We start from the raw sequence: 27059 nt of genomic DNA, 5'->3' as shown, positions 1-27059 counted from the left end.
ATATGAGAATATTTGAGGCTTTCTCCAAAATTTCTTTCAGGGATATTGCTGAGAATACTAAGTGAAATCTTTGATATTTTTTAGAAATGGTTTTAGCATACTTTTTAGAATTCCTTCAGCCTTAATTGCAGGTAATCCAAGAATCAAGACATATTCTTGGATGACCAAAATTCCCACAGATTTATATAGGAACTTCTCTGTGGATTCCTTTAGAAACTTCTAACAGTTGTATTCTCAGGAGCTCTTCATATCTTTCCGTTGAGCATAATTTAAAAGATTCCAGAGATTTCTGCATAGTTTTTTTTTTCAATGATTACTGGAAAATCCATCCAGGAGATTCTTAGGAATTTCAGAGTGCTTCAGAAATTTCTCATTAAGTCCTCTAATGCATTATTAAAGAACAATATACCTTGCAGAAATTTGCGGAACCCAAGAAGTTATATCTTGAGAAATTGTCATTGCTTTCTCAGTAAAATTTTTGACTTGCTGTAATTTCAGTATTAATTGCTGATGGAAATGTAGTTCCTGGAAAATTTTCTAAAAGAGTTCCTGGAGGAATAAGTAGATTCCTCTAAGAGGGATTGGTGTCTCCGAACATTTTTTTTTCATTAGTTGGAGGTTGTACTTTATCAAGGATTACCAGAGAAAATGTTAAGGCAATTGATAAGGGAATGGACTTTTAAAGGACTTTATGGAGTCATTCAATAACAAATCTCGCAAGTGCTTTGTGAAGGCTCAAGCTGTCCGATTCGTTTTTCGCGCTTGGATTGATTAATATCGCGGTATTGGAGTGTTTTTTTTTTCTCTTCGGTTAGCACTTAATTCGCGCGCCATCGGAGTGATTTTATAGCCCAGCTTATGCATGTTGACGCCGAGATTGTGACTGTTTAGTCGAGAATGAATTGACAACTGGTGAGCTCATTTCTTGTAATTACACATTTGTATCATGATATGTCTTTATTATGTGGTTCATCACTTTAGGTGTCGACATATGCTTTTATTCATGTTTGATAAGATTTCGAGATTCAAACCTTTGAATCAGAGGCGCGTCCACGTTCGAAACCATGGGTAGGACAAACGTTGGCAAATATTTTGTGCACATTGAAGCTAAGAAAAATTTTAACCCTATGAAATCCTAGATTGGAAATTTTCAAGTTACTGTATTTGAAGGGCTCAAACGCTAAAGGGTGTAAGTGACATTTTGGTCGGTTTTGAGTTGAAGAAATTTTTCTATTTCCAAGTGTTCTAATGATATTTTCAGGTGACTTTTCCGCTCAACAGAAGAAATAACATGATTCTTAGAAAACTAGCTTGTTTTTTTGACTCTCATACAATTTATATATAATTAACAACTGCAGTGAAAGTTCGAAGTAGCTTTTCTCAAAACTAGTTTTTTTCACTGACACCCCTTTGCTTCAAACCGCCTCATTTTAATAACAGTCGTTACTACAATACAAAAAAAGCTTTCTGTCTTTACAGGGCTAGTCGCGACTGAGTGCCCTAAAAATAGGAAATTATAGACCTCTTGCCTGAAAAAGAGACTTAAAAGGATGCTGAAAGATGCCAAACGGGGACCAAGAAAACAAAACAAAACCTATTAGGAGCCGGGAAATAAGAGCTTAATTCTTTCATAGCAGACATTTCAAGATCGAAGACCTTTTTGGATTTACGTAATTTTCTCCAGGAATTCAATCTGTTCACAGATTACTCTGAAAATTTCTATAGGAGTTTTCCTAGGGCATTTCTTTAAAAATTTTGTTTTGGATACCTCTAAAATTCAACCTGAGTTTACCCAAGGAGAACCACAGTTCTCCTCCTGATTTTCTCCATTCCTAATTTTCTCCAGGAATATTCCATTGAAATTATTCTGATGAATAAATCCGTGAGACACTTCTAAAGAAAATACTGAAGAAACCTCATATAAGACTAGTGTAAGTTTTAAATGCACACTTAATGAACAATGATCTCATGAATAACTCCAGGACTCTTGAGAAAGTATCAGAAGATTTTTTTTTTTCTATCTTTATTAACGAGATTTTTAGCCCTGGGCTAGTTCATCTCGGGACCAACGGCTTTACTTCCCTTCCGAAGGAAGTCGTCACTGATTTTTTTTTTTTTTAAGTGACTATCTTGGGGATGGGATTCGATCCCAAGTCCTCGGCGTGAGAGGCGTGTGTTCTAACCACTACACCAGGTTCGTCCCCTAAGTATCAGAAGATTTCCTAGATAATTTGCTCAGATAATGTAAAAACAAAATCAATCGAATCTTGAGATAGCATTTCGCAGGATTTTCTCAAAAATCTTTGGACAGAACCTCTATAGAAGTTTGTGTAGAAATGATCGGAAGAATTATTCTGAAAACTTTTATAGTATTGGCTATTGTGAAAACTTAAATAAACTTTCGAAAATTGTATGGGATTTTTTTTGGAAAAGTTATTTATTTTTTTTTTTTTTGAAATACTTGGATGAAATGCTGCATGGATTTCTAGATAAAAAAAAACAGATTTTTTCGAAGAACCCCTTAAGGAATTTTGGATTTCCGGGCTAAATTGTGGATGAATTCTTGAAGAAATCCACATGAACAGGCGGAGAAATTCTTTCAGGATCTGTCTTGGAAAAACCTCTCATCTATTTTATGTTTCAAAAACTCTGAAATAAACGGTTGAGGATTTCCTCTACTGTAGAAATCTCAGGAACTACTAGAGAATTCAATTAAAGGATTAGTAAAAAAAAATTTCGGTGGAATTTTAAAGATAGTTTTGGAAAATAATATCAAAGTAATACATGAGAAAATTACTGGAGGTAGTAGCTTTGGTGTTCCAAAGGAATCGCGGAGGAAACTCTGAAAAAAAGCCTTCTAAGCATCTTTTAAAAAATCTTTAAATGAATTTCTGGGAGAATAGGTAGATAAATCTCTAGAAGAATTTCGGAAGAGAACCTTGTAGGAGACCCTGCATAAATTCAAAATAATTCTGTTGGACCCGTTATTGTCTCTGAAGATTTCTCTGCAGTCTGTACAATTTTGCATCAGGATTCAATGCAAGGAGTATTAGGAAAAAAGAAGACTTTAGAGATAATTTGTTTAAATAGAGACTTAAGAGACCTCCCATTAAAAATAGAAACCTACTCTCAGTTCTGTCTTCATAATCATTTATTGTGTTCAATTTTATTATGATTCATATTAAAATATATTTATAACCTTTATATTTATATCCATTTAAAATCAATTTTATTTAAATCAAACAAAAGTAGACCGAACTGCTTTTCTTCACAACCAGCCAGATTGTTCTAATTTCCTAGATAACAAATTTCTGAACAGCCAAAAGTCTATTAATTTATGTAGTTTTATTGGCATCGAAGCTATCCTTCTTCTTCTTTCTGGCGTACGTCCCAACTGGGACAAAGACAGCTTCTCAGATTAGTGTTCTTATGAGCACTTCCACAGTTATTAACTGAGAGCTTTCTATGCCGATTGACCATTTTTTTTTGCATGTGTATATCGTGTGGCAGGTATGAAGATACTCTATGCCCTGGGAATCGAGAAAATTTCCTTTACGAAAAGATCCTCGACCAGTGGGATTCGAACCAACGACCCTCAGCATGGTCATGCTGAATAGTTGCGCGTTTACCGCTACGGCTATCTGGGCCCCGAAGCTATCCTAAAATAATTAAAAGCAAAAGTTTTTATAAAAAAAACTGAATCAAATATTTCACTGGAATATCTTCACCAATCCTGCAAAACAAAAAAACACTCTGAAAATCGTCATAATCAGCTCTAAATATGTTTATGGACGATGCCACAAATATCAGTAGAACTTTGATCAAATACTTTTTAAGGAACTAACTGTGGGAGTTCTATAGGGATTGCATTGAAAATCGTCAATAAATTCAGCAATATTTCGATAGATTATATTAAGACAAGAGTGATCGCACTTTCAAAAAATCGCTAGCTAGTGCTGTGTATAACATGATAGGACTGGTTTTAGATCAATCCAATTCATTCAAAAATTCTTCAAAAATTTTCTGATAATTAACTATGGAAGTTCCAGATACTTCTCTAAAATAACTTCTAGGAACGCTCATGCCAATTCATCCCAGAGCATTCACCGGGTTGGCGGTAGATATTTTGAAGAAACTATCCATTGAAAAATCAAATTAAAAAAAAAAACAAACAAAAATGCCATAGAGAACTTTTCAATTTGTTTTTCTAACGATTTAAGTAGCTTCTTGTAACAATTCTTAAATTAGTTTCCGATGATTTTTACTATAGATATTCTCAATCGTTCTTCACACGAGCTTGTATGTATATTGAACAGATGATAAATAGTTTAATTTATTTTCTAAGCTTTTTTCTGATCCTGTTTTTTTATAAATCGTGGGTAGGATAATCCTTTGGTTGTCCTACCCAGGTGTTTTTGTGCGTCCTACCTGTCTTACCTGTCCTACCCACTTTCCGCGCCACTGCTTTGAATAGTTCAACGTTTAAGATGTCGATGCATTGATCACTTGCCAAGGTGAATCCTGGTCATGCAGCTTTTTAACCCTCTCACTAACAAAACTCCTTCCCGTGACAACTTAAGATGAGGAAAATAAATCGGAGCCGTTCAAAATTATCGAGTCGCTTAATTGAACGAGTGATCCATGGCTCTTTTTTTACGCAAATCGGTTCATTCGATCAGCAGTCATACAACGTATCTGATAAAAAGTGACCCCTAGGTAAACGAACTGATTCTTCTCTTGTACTCTTTCTCGTTCGTATCTCGGCTTTATTATAACGTTTGACACGTGTCCCTCTTTGCGCGCCACACAGGCAAACACAGTTTGCTGCTGCTCTGTGCTCTCAGTGCTCTCAGCATAAACAGACAAATCGGTCAAATATTTATCATGTGTTCGGTTCCGGTCGATTTGCGAGTTTCTGGGGAAGAATATACGCGTAATGAACTGTTGGATCCATTCAGTTCGCTCTTTTTCTTGAGCCACTGAACCATTAAACAAATCTGATTCACTAAAGTGTGTGATTTTGATCAGATCCGTTCACCAAAAAGAGCCGTTTTGATCATCTCTAGTGACAACCATGAAAATTCAGAGGTATACTTGATTTTTAGTAACAATGGATGTTACATTTCCTTTCCTCCCCCAATTTTACCGAAATTCCCCATTTTATCAAGGTTTTTATTTGATGTATCATATAACATACAGGAAAACCATTTTTAAACTGTTGAAATAACGTGTTCTAAGCGAAAACAGTCTAAAAATGGTAGTGTATGAATTAAAACTAACCGCATTAATCGTTATCATGCTCATTATACCCGAGTTCCTCATTTTATCAGGTTTTTATAGAATTTATCATACTATATACAGGGAAACTGTTTATGAGCTATTAAAATATAATTTTTCGAGCGATATTAGTCTGCGTAAGTGAGTGCAGAATTTCTCATACTATATACAAGGGAACTGTATATGAACTATTTGAATAAAGTATTCAGTACAATAGAAGTCTAAAAAAGTCAATGCTTATAACTGAGCGCACGGATAATTATCATAATCATTTTGCCCAAATTCCATAGTTTATTAGGCTATCTCATAGAATATGTAGGGAAGCAGTTTATTAGTTCCTGAAATAAAGTGACAGCAGTCTAAGAAAGTGAGTGCAAAAATTAGAACTGATCGTACGAATCGGTTTCACACTCATTTTACCCAAATTTCCCCATTTTTACAGGTTTTGACATGATTTATCGTATCAAATCTTCGAGCGGTTTATCATATTATATGGAGGCGAAATCGTTTAAGAACTATTGACACAACGCTGTTCAAGCGATAACAGTCTAAGGAAATGAGTGCACAATTTAAAACTGATCGCATGGATCGATATCATGCTCATTTTACTCCAATCGTATTGAAAATATTATTCCAATAGCTTATAAACAGTTTTCTTGTATATAGCATCCTATCAAATATCTGATAAAAATTTGCAGGATAACGATCCTTACGTTCAGTATTGATTCATGCACTCACTTCCTTAGGATTGGTACACAAATTGTGTCACGCTAAATTTCAACTTTTTCGACCCGCGACCCCCTTGTCACATTTTTTGTATGAGTCCTCCAAAAATTTGGTAAGGCTTGTTTCGCTTGGCTTTACTCCCTCTCTCCCCTTAAAGCGTGACGTAATTTGTGAATGACCCCTTAGACTTTTATCGCTTAGAACACGTTATTTCAACAGCTTGAAAACAGTTGGTTCGTATAAAATATGATAAATCATATGAAAAAACTGATAAAATGGGGAATTCTGAACTCACATCTTTACACTCTTATCGTCTATAAAACGTTATTTTAATAGCACATACACAGTTTCCTTGCTTATAATGTAAGAAAGGCTGATAAAAATGGAGAATTTGGTTAAAATGGGCATGATCACAATCCGTGCCGCCAACAGAACCACTTTCATTCAATTCCTTAGACAATTTTACGTAAGATACAGTAGTTTCTTCAAGGTTTACGCGTTGCGTTCACAAGGTAGGTACAGACTTTTTTTGTCGGTTTGCTACCTTTTTTCCCACTGTGAACGGCTTCACTTCCCTTCCAAAGGAAGTCGCTACCAAGTGACTATCTCGGGGATGGAAATGCATGAAGTGATTCTTAAAATTATGTAATTCGACATTGATTGTTCATAACGGCTTACTTGTAATTAACTATTTCTCTTTATCGTTGCTGTGTCCGTATTTCAACAGAGGATTTACACACTTTTCGAAATATAGGACCATAGGGCAATGTTCAACGGCTAAAAACCTCGCCTATTGTTGAACAGTTTGTGTATTCCTTATGGCGTGTTCAACAGTTAGCGAGTATTTTGATCGTTCAACAATTGGCAAATTACCCCAGTTTAGTGTTGTACGAGAAAGGATCACCAAATGTTGCTTCGTAAACAGGTAACATTGCGAAAGAGACGATCGCTGGAAAGAAATCAATCAAGTTAGTTAATCATTTAAGAAGCAACAGTGTCGAATTCCTGAAGCACAATTATATGTGTAATTGCCGGTCAAGGTCAAGCAAGGATGTATGAAAAAATTATCCACAAAAAATATGTGGAAGAATTCCTGAAGGCATCTTTGACTAATATTCGGAAGAATCCCTACAAATTCCCTAGAATAACTTAATTCATTATTGTACACCTAGTATTTAGAAAAAGGATCGTCAAGATTCCCGAGATGTGTATTGGGAAGAAATTCTGAATTCTGAAGAAAAATTTGTTGCTAGTGACTAACATACTCATGTTGCGTGTACTAGAGCAGCGAGCTCGATTTTGCGCACGGGATCATCTACGCCTAATACCTTCAGGGCCGTTGGGGGACTACTTAGCGTCCACGTACGGACTTCGAATTTTTACCTGTTTTTTTTTTCTTACCAAAACGAGCACTTTACAATGACGAACTTATAACATTTCGCATTTTCGAAAAATAAAGGAACGGCCTACTGTACAGCGGTAGAGATCGTAAACATTCAATTTTTTGCAGCTCAAATGGTGTAATACATCTAATACGTTCCTCCATACCTCCAATGGATAATGTACATCTACCACAGTTGAAGCGATTCATTGAGGCACTTTGAAACGTATATTTTACCAGTATGCAGCGTTACATTATTTTTATTTATTAACTGTTTCTGGGATGTTTTGATTCGTCTTAAACACCTTCAACAACTTATATCGAAACAATCAAATTTGCGCATTCAATTCACATTTTTTTTCGTAAAAACATCAGAAGTCGAAAGCAACACGCGTATTCAAAAAGCAAAGCACACACACGAAAAAAAATGAATTATTATTGAAATGGATTTTGAAGGAATTTCTAGAAGAATCTAAAGAAAAATACATAGTGAAAATTTAATAGGGATCACAGCTAAAAATATGTTGCAAATTTAAGTTTATTTTCATGCACTTATATGGATCATCAAAATAAACTAAAATGTCAACGATAAATAGCTTTTTTTTCAATTAAATGAACTTTAAATTTACACAATTATTTAATATTCAAGCATCTTTGGTTGAAAAACACACGAAATGCCGTAAAAATAGATGAATTTGGATTATTTTTACTCTATGCCTCAGTTTACACTACATTGGAATTTAAATATTTTTATCTGTGATTCCTGTAGAAATTCCTGGCAAATATGGGGAGTTATCCTTTATCGGATTCCTTGGCGAAATTTTCGAAGATTTCCTGGATGGACAAGTATCAAGACTTCCTTCGGAAAGGAAGTAAAGCCGTTGGTCCCGAGATGAACTTGCTCAGGGCTAAAAATCTCGTTAATAAAGATAGAAAAAAAAAAACTTTGCAGATTCCTTGCAATATCCATTCCGTACAGCTGATGGAACTTTCAAATGATTTCAAATTCAAAAGATTAATGTGTCGGAATGATACATAAACATTTAAAATCTTCGATGTGAGAGCTGTTATTTAAAAAAAATCAAATGCATGGAAGACCCTGGCGGCGATGGAATCTTTTATTCTGCATCAAGAAATTTCCTGAGAGCAGCTTATCATTCTTAGTTGTTATATTTAACAAATGTTTACAATTGGTATATTTTCCTGACAACTGGAAAAATTCCAAAGTTGTTTCAGTGTTAAAACTGGACAAATATCATGCCAAAGCTTCTATCTAGCGGACTTTGGGGCAAGTGTGCCACCCCTGCTTTTTATGAAAACTACAATATATATTTTCTCTTTGAGCTTAACAATATGTTCCCCTATAATTCATAATATGATAATCAAAATATGATGAAAATTGCTCTATTTTTCACGTATTCACATCAACTTGTGCAAATGCAACCAAATTTGAGTGGATTTTTATAAGATCTTGTGGTTTCTAAATAGCATGGTGAAGGGTAAATTATTAACAGATTTTTCTAACGTTCCGTACATCGTTTAACTATTCAAATGTGTAAGTTATTGTGGCATTTGAACGAAAACATTTTTCAGTTTTACATACGAAATCCAGTTTGGTTGAAATGTTTACTTATTGGGGCAAGTGTGCCACCTATTTAGTAAACAAAAATTGTTGGGGTGAAATGTATAAAAATGTAAACATCATCAACAAAATCATAATAATAAACCAAAATAAGGCACCAGTAGTAGTTTCTGAAGTATAGTAGGGGACTAACTGACATGTTTGCCCCCAAAGTGATTTTTTTCTCAAAATATTCAATAATAACATGTTTTTCGGCTTATTAAGTACCGTTTTACATATCTATATCACTATTTTACCATTATTTAGTGCTGATCTAGTTTAATATTATACATATTCGCCGTAATGTAAGGGTAAAACATATATTGTATTGAATGGAGACAAAAATAACCATTTTAGTTATACGAATTGAGGAATAGGGAATTACGCATGTTTTGAACCTTGTTATAAAGCATCCTCTTATTACGGTAAACCTAAAATTATTTTTTAATATATCGATTAGCGTATGCTTTGTAAGTAATACTAATAGGAAATAAATAAAATTTCATTTCAAGTAGAATTACATGCGATGTTCATTCGGTGGCCGTCTTGCCCCATATGGGTGGCACACTTGCCCCATAGTGTCGAAAAATCGATTATTTTGGATGATATTTGAGAAGCTCCAAGACTAATACTTTTTGAAATTATTATCTTTTAAAATGGCACAGTGGTTATGAAAAGATGTGAAACTAACATCATGAGGCTAAATTAGTGGATTTTATAAGCTTTAGGAAAAGTTAGAGAACAATTTGCTTAAGGTGGCACACTTGCCCCAAATTCCGCTATCGTACAAAAGGCTTGCGTTTCTCTATCGATGATGTTTTTAAAAAAATTATTTTGAAAAATAATGGTCCACACTAGGGGCAAGACAATGTTGATAAAGATTAGAGAGATCAATAGTATTAGACAAAATTATACCATGATCAAGTTACCATTGTTTTTGATCAAGAAAGCGGTGGGTTTTCATGTACCGTTTTGATTCATATTACGGACACTTAAGGTCTCAGTGCATATTAAATTAATCATTCGGTATGATTCCTCCACGTTAACGAGCCTTCTAAACAATTAACTTTCGAATGGTGGAAGAAGAATTTGATTCCGCAACATGAATAATTTTAAATAAATAGAAATATGTGGACTTCTCATGATTCTTATTCCGGACGCTGCCTTACTTTTGCCTCATATTCCGGACACTTTGATTCGAATTCCGGACAGCTCATGAAAACCATAGATAGAAAAGTCAAATAAATAATTGAGATTGGCAAACCACTAAAGAGGCGTCTAAGGCAGCTAAGCATTATAAATTTTAATAAATATTTAAGGAAAATGTTGACTAAAACGAGCCTTTAAAGTGAGAACTTTTGAACGGCAAAAATTGAAACATTTCGTGTGAAATGTTTCCCACACAAAGTACAGTGTCCGGAATTTGAAGCTGTCCGTAATATGAATCAAAACGGTATCGCTGCGATAAAGGTATTTGACAAGTTTGAATGATGAATCATATTTGTGGTTTCTAAGCTCCATCATTATTATATAATAAACGGCAGATGTTATAGATAAATTTCGATTATGAGTAAGACATACACAAGTTAGAATTCTTAAATTTCATTGCTGTTTCTGAAGATACTGCGAGCGCCACAGTAGCACCATCTGGACGCCAAAAACAATTACAAGGGATTATTAATCCATTGCCATTGGTTATCATTGCTGTTCTGAACAAAGGTGCTATTATCACACTATGGAGTTTGAAATGTAGTAATATTTTATGGAAAAAATATGAATTATTGTTTTTCTTCTCATTTGTAACCAAATACCGGTATTGAAACGCGGATCTTAAATAAAAGTTTTGCAGTACAATGTTTCACATGATTCGAATAGAACGAGTACATTCAAAATCCACAGCTTAAATGGTGTAATATTCATCACCTGAGATTGATCATTTTGTCGTCGTTATTGAAGGCTTATTACTGAACTTATGTCAAATTTATGTAGTGTTAATCACAAGTCCCCATCCCTCTCTCCCCAAACATCCAATGTTTCCTGGTAGTGTACTTACTAATCTACTATTGAGATAATTGATATTCATTTTATTTTGCGAGGGGAAACTATTGCGGAAGAAATGAGTACGAGTCGATTGTCACTACATTTGACTCGACCTCACTTAACTTGCTGAACAAGCCTATTGAAATAGAAACAATTCAATAGAATATTAAATTTTAACTTAGTTGCTGAAGTTGTTAGTGGTCAGATCTCCATTTTTAGGAGATTGCTGAGAGTTCTATTGCAGATTTGCCTACCAAGACTATTATCTATAATGATTTGCCTTCAGTTTACTTCTCGCAGAAGTTACCCTACAACATGCAAAACAATCGTGACTTCAATTTTTCTAATCCATCAGTAATCGCTATTTAGATCTTATAACCCAAATTTTCGAGTCACACAGGCATTGATCAAAACTTAAATGGTCAATTGCACATCTCAGTAATTTAATAAACATCATGAGCATACATGACCGTACAATTCGTAGTTGCTACTCCGTGGTCATCGGGGAAGAGAAGGAATATTAGTTAGACAACCGTTGTTGCTAGAGACTGAGTATACCTCTGCATCTCCACAGCTGTCATGGAAAGGGTATTGGATTAGTGGGATAAGGTATAGATCTGGGAGTCGCCAATAATTGATGATGAGATCCATGATATAATCACGCCTAATCGAAATCGCGAAATAATTTGGTTATCGCATTGTACGCGAATAAGTGTTCATCACTCGCCCACGCAGGACCAAGACGACGCGACACTACTAACTACTACGATCCGCGAACGACGCGCGACATCCTGATCCTGCCCTCATCGCCCGCCCCCGCAGGAGCAAGCGTCAAGATCGAAGGATCAAACACAACTCTGCACATCTCAGTAATTTTTATCATGCCAAAAACTGTAAATTATACATGATTTGCATGTTGTTTCTTACAAGTGGCTTGTTTTGATTGTAGTGCGTACTTCATGACATACTTGTTAAAGCGCTGAATTTCCTTCATGAGTATTAGAAAAATTAGGATTAAGGATTGAATCCAGAGAAAATAGAAAGAATCTCTCACGTATCGCTCTCTGTAACTACCATAATATGCAGCAGATTATGAGAGACTGTTTATCGTATACCTACTGCTACAACTTCGATCAGATCGAGGGGATAGCAGTGTATGAAAAAACCCCTCTAAACAAGCTCCAAACCTGGGGGAAACTATTGCTACCGGAAGTTCGGAGATTGTTCATTGTTCCAGTAAAGTAAAATACTACCCCCAACGGTAAACAAGCGAGGATTTTATCATCGCTCTCTCTTTGGGGCTCTCGTTCGCTGCTTCTATTTATCAGACTTGTTACTACTTGCGATACATTGGATCGTGGACCGCAACAGATGGGATGTTTATCTTCACTTGCTTTGATCGTGCTTCAAAATCAAATGGGAGCGAAGTCTGCAATACCTGATTAGAAGTATGAGTCCCGATATTAGGCAGTGTCTTTCCCCATCAACGAATCTTCAATTTTTATTTATATTGATTCTTTACTAGAGAGATTTTCAGCTCAAGGCTATTCAATTTTTGCCAATGAACAGTTCGTATTCCGACATGAGCATTCAACCACTCATCAACTTTTACGTGTAAAAAATTCAATTCGTTCCAACCAATCTGGGTATTCAACAAGTCTTGCTCTCCAAAATATAGATATTTTGTTTGAATATTGTAGAGCAATAAATAATAAAAAAAATAAGAATACCATCACTGCTCCATTTAGTTGTTTTGTCATTAATACAATATGATGTATTTTTGATATATCGAACAATACTGTTGCAAAATGTTATAAAAAAAATGTTTTATTCGGGTACACTTACCGTTCACCAGCATGGCCAGTAGTCCAAGCCAGAACAGCAGCAGTCCGGCTCCGGTGGCCGCTGGATTTCGTTTGGTCGTGGTCGTCGTCATCGTCCTCCTCCTTCGCTTTCTCACGGCCGTGGTTGTCATCCAAGCGATCACCATTTTGAAATTCCAAACACGTTTTCGACCCTCCAAGCGGCGGTGGGTGAGCCGAACGGATCCCTTCTATTTATTTTGCGATACTCTTTTCTTTACTTTGCTTTCCAGATGAGCTAGAACCAAACCTACAGCAGTAGCCCACTCGCCATGCAGCAAAGGGTATATAGTAGGCGAGTTTCTTAAATTTTCTCACCCCACGGCCAACTGGGGATCCTTCGCTGGAAATGGAATAAAACCAAACATGCGAACGAAAGTTTCACACTTTATTGACACATTTTTCCGTTTGCTTTCTCTCTTTTGTTGGTTCTGGCACTATCTTCGAGGCGTTGTTCGGTTTGTTCACAAGTCCCAGAAGGTCGGGACCTCTGATTGGTGCCTTCTTCTTTTTCCCATGGAGTTAATAGTGTTTCTCTCACTTTGATGATCACACTTTATCACTGGCGGGGATTCCGTTCGTTCTGATCAGCAATGTCTGAAAAGATGCAGAAAATTGAAGTTTATTTGTCTTAGTTTTTTTTTTGGTAGGTTGAATTTTGTGGGAATTTTTCACCCAATTCCTTTGAGAAAGGATAGAAAAAGAACCCACACCAAAACGGATGAAAATGCTCATTAATTCTAGCTGGAATCGAAGCAAGCCCCACAACCTTTCATTCTCTCATTTTTATCGCTTACATCAGCGCCTGTCCAACAAAGAAGGCCATGAGCCGGAGAAGGTTGCCATTGACTGACTGGTAACTAGGACAGAATTACGGTTCCCCATCCAGTTTCTTCGCCAAATTGACAGCCCCGTCCTTCTTGTCTGAAATGGAACATGAAGGAAATGAACCTATCAATAATTTAGTAACACTTGTCTCTCAATCGGATTCGTAGAGTGAAAGGGTACGTTTATCAAACACGTGCAAGACATCTTTGGTTTCAATCGATCCTGACTTCCATCAGGACCTTTGTTATTTATCCTTGGAACTACTGAAATTATCAGAATATCATCAGAAGCTCCATCAGAATCTCAAACGAGTTTCTAACAGAATGTCAAACGTCAAACGAATATGTTTGAGATTCTCCAATGAGATTTTCTCAGAATCTCTAACGAGATTCACTCAAAATCTCAGATCGATTCTCTCAGAATCTCATTCGAGATTTTCTCAGAATCTCACTTTCAGAGTCTCATCTGAGAATCTTTTAGAATCTCACCCGAATGAATCAATATCTCCCTGTAAGATTTAGTGAGACTAATGCTCCAGATTCTATAAGAATTATTTTCGAGATTCCTCCATAATTGACATTCTTTCAGTATCTTACTCAAGATTCCCTGAAAGTGTTCCATACTTTGATCCGATTTTCTCTAAACATCTCATTCAATCTCAACGGAGTATGTGGTTAATTGAATGTAGAATTCACTATAAGACTTCAATCGTATCGATCGAAATTCCCCATCATACAATTATTGTACATCAGTCTAACCATATCACTTACCATCATGCCTCCTAGCATACGGAAGAATGAAATTGTTTCATTTGGAGAAAGTTTCCTCAGTCTACACCCACAAGACGAGTACCTCATCTCGCAACAATTCCTCCCAGGCAACGATAGCAACCTGATGGAAAAATAACAAGAAGCAACAGAAATCGACAACTCAAAGATCGATTATATCGTGCCGAGACAGTGAAGGAGAAGAAAATCATCGTTATCAAACGCAGCAGCACCAGCAGTCACGTCGGCCTCCTCCCACACACACGTTTCCCGTCTATTTCGAGCAGGAAAAGTTGTCATCTGCCGACATTCTTCTCATACCTCCAATCCTATACCATACATCATTGAATCGAACTCCCGTACACCGCACTGTGGGCGATGAGGTGGCCAAACAATAGGAACAATTATTAACTTTGATACGTTTTTCTTGTTCATCGTTTCATAGCTAATGCCTCTATGAAGGTATTCCTCGAATATCAGAGTAAAATGTGTTGTTGTTTTAATAATACAGATTTTTCACTCCAGGTACTCACAAAGTACCACTCGAGATTCTCTCTGAACATATTTAAGATTTTCCAAGAATTTCATACAAAATTTTTAAAAATTCGCATTCTTTCAGCATTTAACTTGATATGTTTTCAGAATCTCATTTGAGGTGCTTTCAGAATCAATGTCAAATAACTAAAAATCCGACTCGGGAAAGCAGAATCTCACTACAGAATCTTATAAGAGATGTTCAAAGAATCTTATAAGAGATGCTTTCAGAATCTCATGTAAGATTCTCTCAGAATCTCATTAGAGATTCTCTCAAAATCTCATGAAAGATTTGCTCTGTATCTCGGTCGAGATTTTCCCAAAATCTCACTCAAAGTTCTCTTAAAATTTCCCCCGAAATTTTGTGGAACTAGATGTATTTTTCATATTCATTCTCGAGATTCTCTCGAGTTATTCGAGATTTCGGCGGAATTTCATCAGAATTCAAGATGTTTTAAAAATCTCATTCAAGATGCTCTCAGAATCAAACTCGAGATTACCTCAGAATTTTACTCGGAATGGTTACAGAATCTCGCTCCAGATTCTATCAGAATCTCAATAAAAATTCTAACAGAATCTCATTGGAGATCCTCCCAAAATCTCATATCATTAGAGATTCTCTCAGAATCTCATCAGAGATTCTCCAAGAATCTCATCAGAGATTATCTCAGAATCTCATCAGAAATTCTCTCAGAATCTCATTATGGATTCTCTCAGAATCTCATCAGAGATTATCTCAAAATCTCATCAGAGATTCTCTCAGAATCTCATTAGAGATTCTCTCATAATCACATCCGAGATTCTCTCAGAATCTCATCCGAGATTCTCTCAGAATCTCATCCGAGATTCTCTTAGAATCTCATCAGAGATTCTCTCAAAATCTCATCAGAGATTCTCTCAGAATCTCATCAGAGATTCTCTCAGGATCTCATCGGAGATTCTCTCAGAATCTCATCCGAGATTCTCTCAGAATCTCATCCGAGATTCTTTCAGTCTTATCCGAGATTCTCTCAGAATCTCATCGGAGATTCTCTCAGAATCTCATCCGAGATTCTCTCAGAATCTCATCCGAGATTCTCTCAGAATCTCATCCGAGATTCTCTCAGAATCTCATCCGAGATTCTCTCAGAATCTCATCCGAGATTCTCTCAGAATCTCATCCGAGATTCTCTCAGAATCTCATCCGAGATTCTCTCAGAATCTCATCCGAGATTCTCTCAGAATCTCATCCGAGATTCTCTCAGAATCTCATCCGAGATTCTCTCAGAATCTCATCCGAGATTCTCTCAGAATCTCATCCGAGATTCTCTCAGAATCTCATCCGAGATTCTCTCAGAATCTCATCCAAGATTCTCTCAAAATCTCATCGGAGATTCTATCAGAATCTCATCAGAGATTCTCTCATCGGAGATTCTCTCAGAATCTCATCGGAGATTCTCTCAGAATCTCATCGGAGATTCTCTCAGAATCTCATCGGAGATTCGGAGATTCTCTCAGAATCTCATCGGAGATTCTCTCAGAATCTCATCGGAGATTCTCTCAGAATCTCATCGGAGATTCTCTCAGAATCTCATCGGAGATTCTCTCAGAATCTCATCGGAGATTCTCTCAGAATCTCATCGGAGATTCTCTCAGAATCTCATCCGAGATTCTCTCAGAATCTCATCCGAGATTCTCTCAGAATCTCATCCGAGATTCTCTCAGAATCTCATCCGAGATTCTCTCAGAATCTCATCCGAGATTCTCTCAGAATCTCATCCGAGATTCTCTCAGAATCTCATCCGAGATTCTCTCAGAATCTCATCCGAGATTCTCTCAGAATCTCATCCGAGATTCTCTCAGAATTTCATCCGAGATTCTCTCAGAATCTCATCCGAGATTCTCTCAGAATCTCATCCGAGATTCTCTCAGAATCTCATCCGAGATTCTCTCAGAATCTCATCCGAGATTCTCTCAGAATCTCATCCGAGATTCTCTCAGAATCTCATCCGAGATTCTCTCAGAATCTCATCCAAGATTCTCTCAAAATCTCATCGGAGATTCTATCAGAATCTCATCAGAGATTCTCTCATCGGAGATTCTCTCAGAATCTCATCGGAGATTCTCTCAGAATCTCATCGGAGATTCTCTCAGAATCTCATCGGAGATTCTTTCAGAATCTCATCGGAGATTCTTTCAGAATCTCATCGGAGATTCTCTCAGAATCTCATCGGAGATTCTCTCAGAATCTCATCGGAGATTCTCTCAGAATCTCATCGGAGATTCTCTCAGAATCTCATCGGAGATTCTCTCAGAATCTCATCGGAGATTCTCTCAGAATCTCATCGGAGATTCTCTCAGAATCTCATCCGAGATTCTCTCAGAATCTCATCCGAGATTCTCTCAGAATCTCATCCGAGATTCTCTCAGAATCTCATCCGAGATTCTCTCAGAATCTCATCCGAGATTCTCTCAGAATCTCATCCGAGATTCTCTCAGAATCTCATCCGAGATTCTCTCAGAATCTCATCCGAGATTCTCTCAGAATCTCATCCGAGATTCTCTCAGAATCTCATCCGAGATTCTCTCAGAATCTCATCCGAGATTCTCTTAGAATCTCATCCGAGATTCTCTCAGAATTTCATCCGAGATTCTCTCAGAATCTCATCCGAGATTCTCTCAGAATCTCATCCGAGATTCTCTCAGAATCTCATCCGAGATTCTCTCAGAATCTTATCGGGATTCTCTCAGAATCTCATGAGAGATTCTCTCAAAATCTCATCAGAGATTCTCTCAGAATCTCATCAGAGATTCTCTCAGAATCTCATCAGAGATTCTCTCAGAATCTCATAGGGGATTTTCACAGAATTTCATTAGAGATTCTTACAGAATGTCATAAGAAATTCTCACAGAATATCATTAGAGATTCTCTCAAATTCTCATTCGAGATTCTCTCAGACCCTCATTAGAGATTCTCTCTGAATCTCATCAGAAATTTTTACAGAATCACTTCCAGGAATCAACATGTTATATCTTCGGGAATCTTTTAGGAATTTCTTAAGCATTTCATCCAAGGATTCCACCACGATTCTCTATGATTTTCAACGAAGTCTTCCTGCAGAAATCTCCAAGAGCTTTTCAAGGAATTCAACCGAAGTTCCTCCGATGTGTCTAACAGGATTTCCACTAGGAATTTCTCCATGAATTTCATTCCTTCTAGGATTTTCTCTGGAAATTTATACCAGGAATTTCTCTGAGGATTTGCTGCAAGATTTTTTCCGGGGATTTCCTCAAGAAATATCTCTTACTATTTCCTCCAGAAAATTATTTTAATGTTTCAGCTATGAATTCCTCCGTGGATTTCCTTCAATTCGGAATTCATCCGAAGATTTGTTCCTGGAATTCCTCCCAAGATTTCGTTCGGGAATTTTAGTTTGAGAATTCTGAACAGGAATTCCTACGAAGATTTCATCCAGAAATTTATGCGAAGATTTCTTACAGCCGTTCCTCCGGGGTTGCCTCTAGGAATTCATCCGGGGATTTCCTTAAGGAATTCCTCTTAAGATTTCTGCCAGGAATTTATCCGGGGATTTCCTCCAGGATATTTTCATGTGATTTCCACCAGATATTCTTCCGGGGATTTTCTCCAGAATCTTCTGCGGAGATTTTTTACATCAATTCTTCCGGGATTTCCTGCAGCATTTCTTCCGAAGATTTCCTTCAGAAATTTCTCCGGGATTTCCTCATGGAATTCGTCCGGGAATTTCCTCCAGGAATTGCTTTGTGGATTACCTCCAGAGATACCTCCGGAAATTTATTCAGAGTTTCCTGGAATTTTTTCGTAGTTCCTCAAGATTTTTTTCATGAATTCTGTCAGCAAATTTTACTGTAAATTTTTTCGGAGCTCTACCGAGAATTCCTTCGAATTTGCTCCGTGGATTCTCCAGGAATTCTTTCCTCTAGGAATTCCTCAGATTCCCCCCGATATGCCTCGGAGCTCCTCCAAAAATTCCTTTGAAGATTCTCCAAGGAAGAAGATTTCCTCCAAGAGCCTTCCTTAGCCGAGTGGTTAGAGTCCGCGACTACAAAGCAAAGCCATGCTGAAGGTGTCTGGGTTCGATTCCCGGTCGGTCCAGGATCTTTTCGTAATGGAAATTTCCTTGACTTCCCTGGGCATAGAGTACCATCGTACCTGCCACACGATATACGAATGCAAAAATGGCAACATTGGTAAAGAAAGCTCTCAGTTCATAACTGTGGAAGTGCTCATAAGAACACTAAGCTGAGAAGCAGGCTTTGTCCCAGTGAGGACGTTAATGCCAAGAAGAAGAAGAAGATCCCACGAATTTCTCCCTTGATTTCATTAAGAAATTTCTTCGGGGATTTGCTCCAAGAATTCATCCGGGGATTTCCTTAAGGAATTCTTCTTAAGGTTTCCACCAGGAATTTCTCCGGGTTTTTCTCTAGGTTTTCTCCAGGATTTTCTCATAAGATTTCCATTAGGAATCCCTTTGGGGATTCCCTCCAGAAATTTCTGCGAAGATTTCTTACAACAATTCCTTCGGGGTTCCCTCCAAGATTTTATTTAAAGATTTGTTCCGGAAATTCCCTCGTGGAATTCCTCCGGGAATTTTCTAGAGTTCCTCCGGAAATTCCTTCAGAGTTAACAGGAATTTCTTCGTAGTTCCTCAAGAAATTCCTTCGGAATTTGTTCACGAATTCTTTCAGTAATTTCACCGGAAATCCTTTCGGATCTCTACCGGGGATTTCTTCAAAGTTCCTTCAAAAATTCCACCGTAGTTACTACGGGAGCTCCGTCGGAGCTCCATCGAGAATTCCTTCGAATTTGCTCCGTGTATTCTCTAGGAATTCTTTCCTCCAGAAATCCTCTGAGATACTCCTCTGAGCTCCTCCAGGAATTCCTTTGAAGATCGTCTAAAGTTTCTCTGGTATGTCCTCCATATCTCCTTCAAGAATTTCTCTGGAGTTTCTCTAAAATTTACCCGGCAGTTCCTCTACCATTTTCTTTGGAGTCCCTGAATGTATTCCTTTAGAGATCCTGCAGAGTACCTCATGAAATTTCTTCGGAGTTCTTCATGGAAGTTTTTCGGAGTTCCTTGGAGAATTCCTTCAGATTTCCTCCGGAAGTTCCTTAGAAGCTCCACCAGGATTTTTTTTTTGGATTTCCTCCGTAGTTTATCCTGGATTATTTTGGAATTTCTCTAGGAATTCTTCGGCATTACTTCGAAAATATCCCTACATTTCCTAGAGGAATTCCTCCAGAGTTCTTCAGGAAACTTCTCAAGAGTTTCTCCGGAAATTCCTGGGATTCCTACAGAGTTCCACGTGTCATTCCTCCGGAATTTCTCCAGATTTTTTTCAAGGTCATCCAAAAATTCTTCCGGATTTCCTTAGAAAATTTATCTGAATTTCATTCATCTTTGTTTCAGAAATTCCTCCGGATTTTCACCGGGATTTTCAACGGTAATTCCTTTGGAGTTCCTTCAGCGATTCCTCTGGATTCCATTCAGTAATTCCAGGAAAAGTCTTCCGGAGTTTCATCATCATTTACTTCAAATTTCTTCCATAGTTTCTCCAGGAATTTTCCAGAAACGCATTCGGAGTTTCTCCAAGAACGCTTCCTAAAGGAACGCCTTCAAAATTCCCCCAGTAAATGCTAAATTTCCTCCACAAATTTTTGGGAGCAATCTCTCCGGGATTCCCTCATAAAATTTCTCCTAGCATTTGCTCCAGGAATTCATCTATGGATTTCCTCCAGAGTTCCTCTGGAAATTCCTTCAGGGTTCCCACGAAATTTCTTTGGAGTTTCATTAGAAATTCCTTCCAAGCTCCATCGAGAATTCCTTTCGATTTCCTTCATGGATTCACCCGGAATTCTTCCAGAGTTCCTCTATAAATTGCTCGGATTACCTTCAGAAATTCCTCGGATAACCTCAAGAAATTTCTCGCCGCTCCTCAAGGATTTTTTGCAGAAATCCTTCGGAATTTCCTCCATACTTCCGTTAGGAATTCCTCCGGAGTTCTCTAAAAATAATCCTGCAGTTCTTCCAGCAATTGCTTGGAAGTCCCTGTGGAAGTTCCTTTGGAGGTTCTCCACGAGGTTCTTTAGAAAGCCTCATAGAATTTCTTCGGAGTTTTTTCGGGAATCCCTTCAGATTTCTTCCGGGAATTGTTTAGGAGCTCCTTCTCGAATTCCTTCGGATTTCCTCCATAGTTCATCCTGGATTTTTTTTTTATTTTCCCCAGGAATTCTTTAGATTTCCTTGGGAATTTTCCGGAGTTCCACTAGGAGTTCCTCTAGACTTCCCCCGGGAATTGATCCAGAGTTACTCGTGTGTTTCCTTCGTAGTTCCCCCAGATTTTTTTAAGGTCATCCAGAAATTCTTCCGTATTTCCTACGGAACTTCCTCTGAATTTCATCTAGCAACTCCTCCAGATTTCCATCGGGAATTCTACCAGAATTTCCCCAGAAGTTCCTTCAGCGATTCCTATGTATTTAATCCAGTAATTTCTGAAAAATTTCTCCAGATCTCCATCTGGAAATCCTTCGATTTTCCTCAAATGTTTCTCTTGGAAAGTTCCTACGGAGCTCCATCTTAAACTCCTTCGAATTTCCTCCAGGAATTTCTTCGAAGTTCCTCCAGAAGCTCCGGAGTTCCTCGAAGAATTCTTTTAGAGTTTCTCTAGGGTTTAGTCCATAGTTCACCCAAGAGTTTCTTCGGAATTCTTCTTTGGATGGCTTCTTTGGAAATTTCTTCAGAGTTCCTCCGCAAAATTTCTTTCGGAGCTTAACAAACGTACAAATTCCTTCGGAATTTTACAAAGAAACAGCAGTAGCCAGAATTCAGAGTTCCTCGTGTAATTCCTCAGGAGTTCCTCCAGAATTGTTTTAAGGCCATCCACAAAATCTTCCGGATTTCCACCGGAAGTTTCTCTGAATTTCATCCAGAAATTCCTTAGAACTTCCTCCGGAATTCCACCATGAATTCTTCCAGTATTCATCTAGAAATTCCTCTACACTTCTTTCAACGCGTAAATTCACCCAGTAATACCTAAAATTTTCCTCCGGAGCTCCATTTGGAATTATTTCGAATTTCCACCACAGTTTCTCCTGGAAGGTTCCTCATAATTCCTCCTAATTACTTTTTTTTACAGATACGCGTATTTCGAATACCACTCGCAGTCTTGTTCAGTGTCAGTTACTCGCATTCACTGCAAGTTCTTTGGGTCAAAAGGTCCAATACTCAAATCTATTTTTTCGATTCTCTTCATTTATATAGTGATATTAGCCACGTTAATTAAAAAAGTAGTCTAAATACATTATTTGTATCAGTGATCATTATATTACATTTTTTCACAACTTTTTTTTACTGATTATCAAATTATTGTCACGAAGATTAGAAGAACAACTTAAAATGGGAAAAAAATATTTTTGACCGCCAAATTGTATGGAATATTCCCACAGTGAGGCCACCTATAGGCACATGCCGAAGCTAGGTTAGCGTTTGATTTCTCTCTTCTTTGCACCTTCCGTATCCACCTGCCAGCTCGAAACGCCTTGTAGTTCTGCTACGTCTCGCAGTGAAGAAAATTTCCCGATTGCGTAAAAGTTATAACTTTCTAGCCCTTTGTGAAAGAACCAATTTTGTAATCGTGCATTCTCTCGAACAGAGCCGGAGACTAATCGACTTGGGGGCTTTTGATCTTATTTAGCAGGTAGATCAAAAGATTTTCTGAGGGCATAGACTGTTCTGGATGGAAATTTTGCTTGTGGTTTTTTCATAGGAAGTCTTTTGTACTCATTTTGTGTAAAATGAAATTGAGTCTTTTATTTCGATTAGATTTTTCTATTAAAAAGTGCTTGAATCGCTCGATTACTCATATTTCCTATTGTGTTGAAATTCATACCGAACGCTATCTCTCAAAGACCACCATTTTTTCTCCAGAAATCCTGAATTATCCTAATCCTCTTGAACAAGAGCACACCTCGTCGAGTTCTTCCGGTTCAACACGCACCAAGTACCGAAGTTCGACAGGCACACGGTCCAATATAGGAAAGATGCTGCTCCCCCTGGTGGGAAACGTGCGCACACGTCCCAAGCGAAATAAAGAGAGAACATTTTCGTTGAAGCAATAAATAAAAGTCCGAAAATCTTCGGCCCGGCTTTGAGTGGCCTTCCCTTTTGGGTTTCTCCCATATAAATCCCGGACAGAATGCTGCTTACCGAGAAGGCCCCTTTTCCGTAGAAAAAAAAAAGAAATGAAATAAATCGTTGAAATGGCCAAATAAAAGCAGAATCGGTATGTCGATGGGAAAAGCTGTACCTGTCTTCTATCGATGACGAAGAGCGTGGCGGAGCGCGTGCTTGTCTGTTTGAGAATGGTTGCGGAAATATATTGGAAGTATCCACCTAGAAGATTCTGCTGGCCCTAAACTTCCATAGGTGACCATGAGCCATACACAAAGCCACATCGTGCACATATAGCAGATATCTTCTTCTTCTTGGCATAACGTCCTCGCTGGGATACAGCCTGCTTTTCAACTAAGTGTTCAATGAGCACTTCCACAGTTATTAACTGAGAGCTTTCTTTGCCAAAGTTGCAATTTTCCCATTCGTGTATCGTGTGACAGGTACGATGATATTCTTTGCCGAGAAAGTCCAAACCTACCTAACCACTAGGCTAAGGAAGGCCCTGACTGTAGACCTTAAATTAGTATTTCGCTTCTCTCTCTATTATTAAATTTTAGAAGCCATCATATACAGTTCATATATTTGTTTTCTGTTTTGTGAATGTATGGCTTTTCAACCCATGCAGGTGCACGAAAAAAAAAACCGACAAAAATAAATCGAACCGTAGTAAATAACAAACTTTTCCATCCGCCGCACGTTCCTTCACACTTGCCTGACGCAATATCCTTTGGGAAATCTTTCCTAAATCCCACCCTTCCCCAGTTTTGACACCCGGACCCGTCACAATGCAGCAGAAGGCCATGATTTCGGGAAATTATCGACGTGTGATCGAAAGGTACACACCTTCCCTTCCTCCGTTCTATTGACTAAGTTCAGTTGAATTCAAGTCAGGCCTCTGTATCAATACGGCGCGAAGGAAGAGGCACATAAATAAGCCTTAAGACGAATCAAAAACACTCACAGAAGCAAGCGATGACGACGGCGATGAAGTGAATCCAATAGATGGCAGTGTTCCCAGCAGTTCCCAGCAATTCGGATCCACTCTGTGGATGACAGCCTGAGAGGCTGTAATCGAAAATCGTGTCATAATGACCGTGAAAACATAAACTAGCGGAAAAATCGACGGAACTCAAAATATTCGTTTCCTCCACGAATTCCCTCCTTCATAGAACAGATCTTGATTTTGAGTAACACTGGAAGCATGCGAACGAGCAGCTGGGTCGAGGAAATAAGTAACTATAACAACACTCTAGCGCAAAGCCTCTTCGAAAAGAGCAACAAAAAAAAACGGAGGCATCCAAGCAAATAATGATCATTGAGACTGAAAAAGGGCCAACAATATAAATAACGACCAGATAAGTCCTCTCCGGAAGGTAGGCGAAGAAAAGTCGAACCGACAATGGGGCAGCAATGAATCAAGAAAAATAAGGGTATGTGATGTTTCGAATGATTGTGTTAAATAGCTTTCGAAACCAAATACAGATGTACACATCGATTCAGTGGACATTTTGATTTCAAAATTGTCCATAAAATCGCATTGTACATAAAACTGAAGCAAATTTATCAAATCTTTTTTATTATTTTTTGTTGTATCATTGCGTGGTATGAATAAAAAACGTTGAACATTACTACATGTAGCATCTACTCAAAAACAAAATCCACAATGTTTTCTGCACTTTTGGTATAAATAAAAATCCTTTCGAACATGAATGTGCTGTAATTTGACAAGATTTGTAGTGTAATTTTGCGATTAGTCTGGTATTCTCTTTAGGGCTTGTTCATACATTTCATAACGCTTAAATTGGCCATTTTAGACACCCACCCCTTAAAGCATTATGAAATTTGTGAGTGGGCCCTTATGTGTATAATTATATGATGATGGTACATCAAAGAATTTTCTGGGTAGTTTTCGGCCTTCGCCAACGCCAGTGTTTAACGAATTTTTGAATTTTAGCTTAAAATTTATGAAGAGATCTTGAGATTACAGCTATCAAACTATAGGGGTCCCAGAAAGTATGGGCACGACTTTGATAACGAGGATCACAATATTTTTTTATACAAACATACATACATACATACATATTTTTGTATTTTTTCTTGGGGAATTTCTAATGCTAGAATTTTTGTTTTAAATTATAATTGGCTTTGCTAGAAAACATTTGGCAAACTTGTAAAATCCTAAAAAATCGCAAATGTTTCTCTCTACATACGATAACTTCACGAAATCATAGCTCTTCAGGTATTTTCAAAATGAATAAAATTATTTCATTTCAAATTTACGTATGTCAAATATCTATACTTTTGTATAAGTAGGCAACACTAATTTTAGGTTTTTACATGTTTTATTGGATAAATACAGACTTGGTTTTGACCCTTCCAAAAATTGACCTTTTCGGACTTTTAGTTTCTATTCACATTTTATATACTTAAGTTTATAATTTCCAATTAAATAAGTGAATGTCTGATCATTTATCGTATCGGCAATGATAAATATATTTTTTGCAATTCCGTTGCAAATCAATCAACTTTTCATTGAGAAATTGATCAACATAACGGCCTACTTTTCCTGCCGAAACAAACAGTGCTGAAAAGTGCTACTTTTCAGCACTCTTTTCGGTGCTGAAAAGTATCACTTTTCAGAACTATTTTGGTAGGCGTCAACCAGTCTCTCCATGCCATTTGTGCTTATTCTGCGCGAGTGAGTCGAGACGAGTTGTTCTCACCACGGGTGACGTGAGGAGAATAATCAAATGGGAGCGAGTCGATACCTCACCAACTTGTCTTGCCTTGCATGCCGCACAGCATAAGCATAATTGCATCAGATTCTTGGGTATCTTGTACGATTGGCGTGAGGTGAGAATTGTCGGTGTCGTACAGTGAGGTAAAAATTTCGGATAGTCCAGCATTTGTAGTCAGCTACTGTATGTGCTGTCTTACCTGTTCTTCCCTCCAATAGGGATAGAACTGCATGATACCGATGAGGGGGAGAAATTTTGTGACATTCATGGGTACTACCTACTGTATCACAGCCTACGTGATTGAAAAATACTGAATGCATAGTTTCACGCATGGCTGTATGCCCATGTGGGTTCTCTTGAAATGTTTGTTTGTGCTTTTAGAGTTCATCCAGCTGAAATGAAATTTTTCGAAACAGCAAAAAATGTTGTATGTAACTCGTTGCAAAACTCGATTTTTTCAGCACTCGTATTTATCCAACTCGGCGAGCCTCGTTGGATAAATGTACAACTCGCGCTGAAAAAATCATCATTTTGCAACTTGTTGCATAAATAACTATTTCAGATTTTAATTGAACGTACGTTATGACCCAGCGTGTGTACAACAAAGTCACTCAGAAATAATGCGATTTTTGCAAAACTGATAAGAAGAGCTTACAGAAATGTATCACCATCAACAAACAGGTAGCGAAAAAATCTTTAAAAAATCAAAATCTACTCTTGATAAGTAAAAGAATAAAATGTTCAGATTTTTATCTGCATAAGGCTCGAAATGGCAGTATGGTAAAGTCGTGCTCATACTTTCTGGGACACTCTACAGAAACCACATATTTCCTAGCACCAGCACTGAAATTCTGGTGAAATTGCGGTAGAATTTTAACGCTCCCCGTGTGTTTTCTTAACAGCATGTTGAATTCCGGAAATTATAAGTGTTTCTGTGCTATTCTCGTTATTTCGGTGGGGTTTCTGATAGCATTCATGTAATTTTTAGAATGTAGAATGTAGAGATTTTTATGGGAATTGAAGTGACTCCGATGGTAGGTCTCTCCTTTAACACCAGGGTTCCTTTTGAAATTAATAAAATTCGATTTAAAAA

The 27059-nt window shown here is 37.5% G+C and overlaps 1 protein-coding gene across 1 annotated transcript in view; it reads right to left on the bottom strand.

Annotated features, from left to right (window-relative positions):
- The window catches only part of LOC5576187 (lachesin), a 272529-nt gene that overhangs the window by 189507 nt on the left and 55963 nt on the right, over positions 1–27059 (bottom strand). The window contains 1 exon segment of the mRNA XM_021851098.1: positions 12891–13504. Within this exon segment, the coding sequence (XP_021706790.1) occupies positions 12891–13035 (145 nt within the window). The 5' untranslated portion in view covers positions 13036–13504.

The sequence above is a fragment of the Aedes aegypti genome, chromosome 3 (assembly GCF_002204515.2).
Source record: "Aedes aegypti strain LVP_AGWG chromosome 3, AaegL5.0 Primary Assembly, whole genome shotgun sequence".
Classification (NCBI taxonomy): domain Eukaryota; kingdom Metazoa; phylum Arthropoda; class Insecta; order Diptera; family Culicidae; genus Aedes; species Aedes aegypti.
This window is presented reverse-complemented; position numbering and strand designations above follow the sequence as displayed.